This window comes from Vollenhovia emeryi, unplaced genomic scaffold (genome assembly GCF_000949405.1).
Source record: "Vollenhovia emeryi isolate VEMERY1.0 unplaced genomic scaffold, V.emery_V1.0 DF939195.1, whole genome shotgun sequence".
NCBI lineage: Eukaryota > Metazoa > Arthropoda > Insecta > Hymenoptera > Formicidae > Vollenhovia > Vollenhovia emeryi.
This window is the reverse complement of record NW_011967171.1, coordinates 831,081-840,943: the sequence shown is the minus strand read 5'-3', so window position 1 is coordinate 840,943 and position 9,863 is coordinate 831,081. Positions and strand designations below refer to the sequence as shown.

At 44.4% G+C, this 9,863-nt stretch overlaps 1 protein-coding gene across 1 annotated transcript in view; it reads left to right on the top strand.

Moving 5' to 3' along the window:
- Nucleotides 1-9,863, top strand: part of LOC105562109 (probable G-protein coupled receptor Mth-like 1) — a 204,284-nt gene that overhangs the window by 163,514 nt on the left and 30,907 nt on the right. Inside the window, exon 5 of the mRNA XM_012012658.1 lies at nucleotides 1,519-1,703. Coding sequence (XP_011868048.1) covers nucleotides 1,519-1,703 — 185 coding nt within the window. The remainder of the gene's footprint in view (nucleotides 1-1,518; nucleotides 1,704-9,863) is intronic.

The window sequence follows — 9,863 nt, the reverse complement described above, 5'->3', positions numbered from 1 at the left end:
AGAATATTTAGGGGGCCCTTCTAAGCTGGGGCCCCCAGACCGTGCCAGGGCTACCCGGGTGGTAGTTACGCCACTGGTTCGCGACGAGTCGCGCCGCGATGTTTTCCTTCGAGAGCTCCCGAGGGCGAGCGGGCACACGTGATCGACAGCTGATCGCGCTCCGGTACATTTTCGCGTCTTTACCCGATTCGGCGACCCGGTCGCGCGATGTCTGTTCCACCAATCGGAACTCTTCCCGTTTCTAACGATCGTGAAGATCGCTCGTCACAAAGGAGAGTCTCGTACGCGGATCCGAAGTGCGAACATCATCGCGCGATCCGAGAGTAAGTACTTTGCTCCACTAACGCGAGTGCCCGTTCGCCCGGCTCTTGTTCCCGGTAAAGGGACGTCTGCTTCGCTATCGCGAGTGTCCGTTGTAATAACGAAATCGGTTCGTGCCGTACCACGCCGGCTCCTCCTTGAGGCCCCGGCGCGATAATTGCTCCGAAAACAATTATTTCTCCGCCGAGTGTCCGGTCTGTCGATGCGCGCTCCGGTGATCGCGTAAGTCTGGCTGCTTCGCGTTATACCGTCGTCCGCGCTCAAGATCGTCCGATCCGTTTTGGGCGTCTAAATCGACGCTCGGCAAGATCTCCGCCACGCCGTTAATTTGCAGCATCATACGGACTCGGAAGATTTCCGTTTCGCGTGCCTTCCATCGTTGAAACGGTCCCCTGGCCGCATCGGTTAGACCCCATCTTTATTTGTGTACCGACCGTGACTTTTGCTTAATAAATATCGAGTTCTATATGACCCTCGCGTCTCCTTCTTTATTTTGTGCTCGTCCGACACCGCGCGCGAAGTCGGAGCGTTTTCTTAAACGCTCCGCGCACTCTCTACGTTCAGCGCTGAGCGGCTTCCGGTGCCTCAAAAGTTATCGCGAACAATTTCAAACTATCTTTTCTGCTTGTACTCACTTTTTCGTTACTGTTAACTTCTCCCGTTACGATAGTCGATATTTGCGTTAGGGTGAGATTTACGGGTAGCAACCCCTCACGTGTTGAGCCCCAGCGTTCATCTCCCTGCCACGAGTGTCATTATGGCGACATTAAACTGGCCGGACAATGACAAAGCTTTACGATTTGGTACGTTACGAGCGAACGTGCCGAATTCTCACGTAGTTTCGTTTTAATAACCAGAAGATCGATCGCTGGCAGCGATAATCTGTGACACCTCTATTGTATCGTTACAACCGCCAGCCGTATCTGCGACCTCCTTGCGACAGAAATAATTATCTCCAAGTTTTATTATTACTTTTGTGTCATGGTCAGAAGAAAAAAAAGCCGCGTTCTCGAATGGCTTTCTGTCCTCCATTCATCCGCCGTCGAGAGGAAAAGTGGAATAGAGAGAAGAGAAGCGGATATACCCGTGGCCCCACTCTGATAACTTATTTTTTACGTTTCTCACAATGCCGCGCATTCTCATCGTAAGTCTGCCACGCTCTTCGCTGACTGAGCCCTCGCCTTTCGTTGCTTTCAGGGATTTGCGACCAGTGAGCTTGGAGAAAGGGCAGGAGACCCTTAGACTCAGGGTCTATGCCTGCTACGCCTGGGGTGGGCCCTTACTTGTCGCCGGCCTGGCCGCGCTTTTGGACCACCTACCGCCTCAACCGCAGTACACGTTTCTGAGGCCCCGCTTCGGCGAGAAGCAGTGCTGGTTCTATGGTAAGTTCTTACCTCGTCCGGGGGAGTCTCCCTCGTCATTTCTGCGTGAACTATCTTATAGACGCGTGAACTCGCCCCATCCACCGTCACCCTTCTTGGCTCTTGCCTCAGACTATTAGGATTTCGTCAGATTTGCATCGCCTGAAATAATAAGGAACGACCAAGGGCAACCCGTTTTAAGGTAAAACAATATCGAGAGGCACCAAAGTGGCGAGCAAGTAACTTGACTCTTGAAATGGTGACCGATTTCAAAATTTGATATTGGTTTTAACGAGAATACCGGGGCGAACAATCGGAGAGCAACCCAGTAACTTGAGGTGGCGATTGATTCTAAACTTTGATATACGTAGACGTTAGCGAAGACGAGGAAGGGAAGCTTTTAGCCCCATGTAAAACCGTTCGATGTAGAACCGGGCAGGTTCGTTTCTAACAAAGGATTAGTTGCCCCTGTCAAGGAGCTCACGTTTCGCGACTGGGACCTCGTCGTTAGCAACGTGATACGAAACGGACGGTCGATATATACATACAAATACGCCTCGATTAAGTAGAGCGATGTGTTCGTTGCACGACGAGCGCAATGATACAATTGGGGACGAATCGCTTGTCCGACGGTAGTTCGAGCTAGATCATTGCTCTAATTAAACTTGGTAACATACGATTGCGTACATAATCCCGCCTCCCGTATCGTGTGCTGCGGTAACAATGCATTATTATACCGAAATGCGCTATTCTTGAATTTCAAAACGATCGACCGGCCCAATGGGAATTATTTACAGCCACGTCTGCGTAATTAATAACTGCGATACATTCGTTTCCCTTCAGACTGGCCGCGCGCTACGGGGAAGCCTTTACCGTCCTCGTTACCAATAAATGATTCAACCCGCTCGCAAGCCGAATGGTCGATCATTCGCTTGGCGATTAATATCAACGGCGGAACGCGCCTCATCCTTGTGAATTAATTTATTTCCTCTCGCTGCAATTAAAGCCGATATTAATCACGCAGGAGGGCATGCGAGATCGCTTATCAGTCCATTTATTAAGATCGGCTATCCTTAGCGTTATTATTGGCGATTAATATTGCTGTTTGTTTTGTTCCATTCGTTTTAGTTTGTCTTCTCGAATGCAGCATGCGTCGATCGAGTTATTCGTCGGATGCACTTTAAAGCCAGCGCTGCACTAATTCGTAATGCGCGACTCCGTGATTCGTGATTCGCAGCTTATCGTTTGTTACTTGTCGTTTCGTTCGCGTTAACTTGGACAGCTTTTAACCTTTATCTGTTTTATCACAGGACTTGCATCATATAAGTCTACAATTAGTCAAGTTTCAATGTTAGTAAAAAAATCGCTCGACTAGCGAATCGATCATTGCGAATAGAGAATTGTGCACGGCGGCACTGTTAGAAGTAGATCTATCACACATGTGTGAATATTAACACGTCACACACTTGAAATGTGTGAATATTAATGCGTCACACATATTTAATGCATAATTTTCCAATCGTCATGCATTATCCTCTTAATATGCGCGTGTGAAATGCATTAGAGAATGTGTGGAAATCACACACTTCAATGTGTGGATTTTATCAAACATCTAATAATGTTTGAAATAGTCAAACATCGTAATATTCACACATGTGTAATATTTCTATACGTTTGAATATAACACACTTTGGGAAAATTTACACACTGAGTATAGTAACGCACTTACTAGTTACACACTAATCAGTCACATACTGCAACTACCCCAGACAACATCGTGCGAAATCAGTGCTCGTTGTGGATATCCTACCGTGTGTTATCCCATCCGTTTTGTGCTTCGGACGATCGTGAATAAAGTGCCTTCAAGTCTAGACTGTGTCCTATTGCTAACATCTCGGAAACCTCGTTCTTCCTCTTTATTTCTGATTCATCATGCTCTTTCCGCTAACCTCCCGTTTCCCTAACCTAACCTAACCTAACCTCCCACTTGGATTGCATCACATAATGTAACTAGTTGTTTTAAACAGCAAGAAACGTGTAAAAAGTGCTTTCACCAAATTACATATGTGTATAATAGTAAAACACTTGGATTTGCAATGTAGTGCAATCTTTTGTTACACATTTATTGGCACCTTGAAAATTACACACCTAAATAAGTTATACACCTCCATTTGTGTGAAAAGTCACACACGCCAATAAAATCAAACATCCATTCGTGCATGAAAAAGTCACACTTACAGACGTCTTGAAACGGCGGACACACATCACATGCGATAAAGTGTGTGATATTCACACACTGCTTCTAATAGTGCATCCGATGAAAAATGCGGTCGGTTTTTCAATCAAATTTCATCGGGTGTATCCGTAATTTGATCGGAAAACGTAATCGGAAAAATTAACCGTGTTGGAAACATTATTCAATAGGTTTGTCCGATAAAAATTTTTCTCCGTGTCGAGTTTTCTAAATTCCAATCTAAATCCCGCAACATACGCAGCTGTGTCTAAAACTCAAATCATTTCACGGTAATAAGATATCGATTTGACAGACAATAATAGAGCTTATTATCGAAAGTAATACGTTGCGAGCAGACCGTTATCCGACAATCCCTTGTGATCCGATTATTCCGCCAATTAATAGAACTGGTCATCCGCGCTCTCGCAGTGCCGATTAAATTGGTTTTGTTAATCGATCGGTCGTGTAGAATTAATTGCTAATGAAGTACCGTCATCCGCGGCCAATGTTGAAAAATAAAATGACGCCACGAATCGTTTTCTTTTTTACGCATACATAATCAGAGATAGTGATTAGCCTTAAATACTTCATTTTTCTCGTTGAAATCCTTGCCGTTTCGAAGACTTTGTGCCCCTGATTACCTCCCGCGAATAAATAACCGTTGAAAGTATCGGAAAATTGATATTTCCGTTTTTTTACAGCGAACAAACCGGGTTCGGAATGTCGGAGAAATCCGCGGCTCAAAACACGTTATTTCAATGCGCCGTGCATGCGTGTGTGTGTGCGCTCTCGCACGAAATACGCGTGAAGAATACGCGAATACGGTACTTTTATTGTGCACAGACACGAAAGATATTTATATATAAATATATGTATTAATACATCATTAGTGCAGTCGAGTGACTACCACTCGACTCGCGCAAGAGGATTACACGTGCTCCCTGAAATGTCACGTATAAATCGTGTGCGTTCTCTCGCCACGTGTACATTTTCTCCCTCTCCCATCCCCCCCCCTCCCCCCGTAACCCTCGGAGACGGGTGCACAATTACATTGTAAAAATAATCGATTGCAATAAGGAGCAGAACCGGCCGCGTCGGTTTCTGCATGGCGCAACAGCGAGCGCGGATACTTCCGTAAGCGGATTACACGTCGGCCGAAATATTGTATTTAAGTATGACGTAGGGCGGCCGAAGATCAATACCCCGCCTCTCCCGAAGCGCCTTTAATACCCCGGATCCCCAATAATAACCGGCAGACGCGGCCCGCCTGCGGATCTCCCTGCGAGTCTCTCGCGAACCGAACGGAGATAATCAGCGTCGTAACGTGGGGCGGGGACAGGGATCTCTATTCAGCGCATCGGGCCGCGGTTTATTGTGCCCGGCCATTTAACGACCCGTTTCCCCCGCGTAATCCACATCCCGCAATCCCGGCGCGTAACGCTCCGCGTCCTAAAGTTCGCCTATGGATGCGCGCGGCCCGCAAACACGCCGCTCGGCCGGCGTGTATTAATTACGCCGCGCCGCGATCCGTGCCGCCCGTGCCCCGCTGATTAACGCTCACTTTTTACATGTCGGATCCACCCTTGTCGCGGCCAGAGATCGCAATTACAAATAGCCCTCGTTCCATCCGATCGCCCGCGCGCGTACAGAGGCGGGGGGGGGGGGGGGCGATTTCTCCACATCGGGAAAATAAAAGAATATCAAAGCGCCGACAGGAATAATAATTAGTCGCGACTCGTGATTGTGTCCGCGATGCGCTGACGCACGGAGAGAAAATGTTGCTGCCGCAGCTAAAAACTGCACGTGGCAACGAAATTTCAGTTGTAAAATATGGACCGCTGATATTTAGTTGCGGTAGCCAAATATTTTGCTACCGTGCCTATTGTATTAAGCGCGACACCAAACCGCTTGCTGTGCTGTAGAAATTTATACATCGAGAAAAATGTCCGATTAAATATAATCGGATAATACAATTACATAGTAACAAACGGATGTATCGAGTTAATTTTTATAACCGATAAAAAATGTGATTGGTTTTTCAATCAACTTTCGTCGGATGTATCCATAATTCCACCGGAAAACGTAATCGGCAAAATTAACCATCGGAAACACGATTTAATTGGTTTATCCGATAAAAATTTTCTCAGTGTAGTTACGGCAGCAAAATAGTTTGAGCGAACCGATTAGCCACGGCAGCTGAGAATAATGAGAGGGAGAAGGTGTTTCAAGCTCTCACCTTTCTTCACCAAGGATACCTGGGCGCGTAGAAACGCCGCACCTGGCAGATAGAGCCGCCCGCTCTAAATCGGGATAATGGTATCTCGTGGGAGACTACGTCGGGGCATCGCGAGTTGTTTCCCCTGACACAATGCTCCTGCAGAAGACGAGGGGCGCCGCAAGCAGGCAGGCAGCTAACCCTTCCGCCCCTTCACCCACGCTATAACGGCACTCCATAACGGTATAGGCCGAGGCGAGATAGGGTGGAGAGATAAACCTGGCGCCAGCTAGTCCAACCACGTCGTGCGAAACGGCCGAAACCCTCGTTTCCCCCCCTATCTCGGAGCACTATACGGCCCCTAATAGGAATGCGTGTACGCGCGTTTAAATGGGCCCCGAGACTGTCCCCTATTTTGCGTTTATATCCCTTATTTCTTAACTTGTAATTAACAACGTCGAGACGGACGATAACAACGCCTTTACGTGGAATCGATAACGCTAACGAAAAAGATGCGTAGAGAGTTGCTTCGAGTCCCCTTGGCGTCTAGGGACACTCCGTGCGCAATTAGCAATTAGCGATTGAAGCTAATTAGGGGCTTGTAAGCGATGAGTTAGGTCTCAGGTATCATCTCTTGCTGGTAGCGCGTATTGCGAAATAATTTTACCATGATTTACTGCGTAATTTAATTCGGTATGTAATATTTCTGTCTTTGTAGATGGTAATTTAAGTGGATTAGGAGGGGGGGCAGGCACGAGTAGCGTGAAATATTATAAAGGAGGGATCTTACGCTGTTCGGGCCTAGGCACATCGCTGATTTACGGCAATGAAATTGGAATAAGTAGCGGAATATGTACCTGTGGGTGCATTACTGTTGTTATTACTATTATCACTTTGATATACAACTATGCCGCCCGAGAATTCAGGGTTACTCCCGATAACCCGGTCGCAGCCAAAGCAAAATTACCATGTGAAATTCATGGAACTCTCCTCGCTTTCCCCGCACACACATGAATATATATGAGAAAGTACAATATCGACGACTCTAAAAGCGTTCTTATCGAAAAAGTACAACTCTTACAGTGCTTTTAGAATAGTAATGTAATAATTTTTATTTCTTACAAATATTTTATAATTTTATATATGAATATTATACGTAAAACATGTATAAAAATTTAGTTGCAGTCAGTTATAAAATATTATAATTATTGCCATTTATTTAAAAATATGTAAGTCATAGTCACACAGAAAGAAAAAAGATCAACTCTTATATACTCAAATTAACGCGTTTGTTGTTTTGTATGCACGCAACAATCTGTCATCTTCTAAAAGCATTGAATCATCTTACACATTCCAGCAATATTACAGTCTTATTTAAATACTACACTTGTCACTTCAAGAATACATATAATTATTTTGACAATAAAATCATTTCAATCGTTATAATCTTCGATTTAAAAGTATGTTATTTCTATCTAACATTGTTTCCTGTCCATTCAAGAAAATTATTCTTAAATAATAAGCATGTATTTATTCTGATTAAGTTATATAAAATTGCTCTCGTTTCAAGATTTTCACGTTGAGATTAAACATATTTTTAAAAGAAGAATATTCCTTTTTCTGTGCAACAAGTTATTTAAAAAATTCAGAATACTGGGCGCCATGCACAGATCACATCGTCATACTTACATTCATAAGATCGATCAAACGCACATTTTGTTACGGTTCTTAACGCGATTACTGAATGGGAATCGGGAAGAGGGACGATCGTACATAGCGCGATTAGAATAATCGGAATGGTAATGAAATGCAGAGGGAATTATCGGATGCTAAAGAGCTGCGAAAGCACCGTGCAAACCCCGTCCCCAAATCCTTTCTTATTTATCACGCAATTTCGTTTATTACTTGGCTCAAGCGGAAACGAATTGGAAATTCAGATACACGGGATATATTTCATTGCAATAAAGTTAACGGAGTTTTCTTGTGTCCTGCAAATTATTGCATGTTACACGCTCCCCAAGGAAAATGTTCCACGTCGCCGATACGTGTAACGTCTCTTCTTCGCGAACTACATAAAAGCAGCGAAACTGTTGCGAATAATTTGTTGCGTTCCGATTCGAGAAACTATTCGTGATTAATAGAGCGTCATGCATAAATTGGAGCTTAAGTCTCTCCCTCTACGGGAACGCCGTGGACTATGCTGTCATTTGGCAAACCATAAATTGGAGCTACGACGCACACCCAGAAAAAAAGTTTGTTTGAAATCAAACAAATTTGTTTAAATTTTAACTAGACTTTTATTTAATATTTAAAAAATTATTTCTTTATCTTAACCAAAATTTTATTTCATCGCAACTGGAATTTCTAAGAGAAGTCGTATCTTCAAAGCCAGCAAATGTTTTGGTACAAGTGTTATAAACAAAAATTTAGTAGATTCAAAGAAACGTGATTTCAACGTATCTCATTTGTTTAACCTAGCTAAATCGTCTCTCTGGGTGCAAAACACAGGGATGAAAAGAGATGAGGTGAGAAGACAAAAAATGCGCGTCAAGCTGCGCGGCGCCGCGCTCCTCCCGACTGATTTAGCGCGACACTTTCGGCGACGAGCTAATCGGATTCGACCGTGGCGGAGGTGCCTCTCGTAAAGTATCGAACGGCACGCGTGGACATAATTCATTTATGTTTGTTACGGGTTGCCATGGGAGTGAGATATAACTCGCGCGAAACAGCTATTGTTGGCGACCTGCCAGAGCCAGCAAATATAGACGGCGATCTCTTGCGGCCGCAAGATTCGAAAGTCGGTCCCGCCGCGGTTTATCCCCCTTTTTGCTCGTAACGCCTTTATCTCCTCTTTTATGGTGCACCCTCGCGTATTCTTATGCCGCCTGGAAGTCTTGAGCAAGATGCACAACCTGAAGCTACATCCTGGGCTGGTTTTTACACGTCAATCGTCTCCGGTCGAGACGAGCGAATGTAGCCCGACATTGGGATAAATCTTTTATTCGCTCTTAAGATTTTGAGGAAGGAAGCAACATTTTTGTGCCACACGTACGCGTTATCGTTTGAAACGATCTCGCCGTATGTCCTGCGAGAATTTCGACTAATTACTTCGTTTGACTATATCGTCGAGCGACGATACTCGTTTAGATCGAACAGTCGTGTTAACACCATTGTAACGGATTCATCCCTCTGTCGACTTGAATTATTCAGTCCTCTTTATGCCTGGGACCATTTGGAGATTCTCTGATATTAACGTGGATAGAGGAATCTAAGATATGCTTTATTCGATCTAAACGAGTTTTACTGACAAGGCCCGTGAGAAAGGCCCGAAGTAGGGTCGAAACGTTTTATATTAAAGAGAAATTTTGTTTCTATTTTGTGAGAACCGAGTTCCGTTCATTTTGTGGCTCACATTGGCACTCTCTCCTTTCCACATATTTTCTTTTTGGGAGCCTTCACAACACTTTGGAATATTCGTAAGTAAAATCACGGCGGCCAGACATACCAAGCGACCGCATCAGCAGACGCGGTCTAATTATCTAATGGTCTATTCTTTATAGCTGAACATACTGTGCTAATTCAGTGTTTATCTTTCTTCTTCTTCTAATGAAGGAAAAATTATAATGTAGAGGGAAAAAGATGTATGTACATTTTTTTCACATATTTTCTATCAAACGACAATGTTGTTTGATTAAAACAATAATATCATTTAGATGAGAGAATATACCTTTTG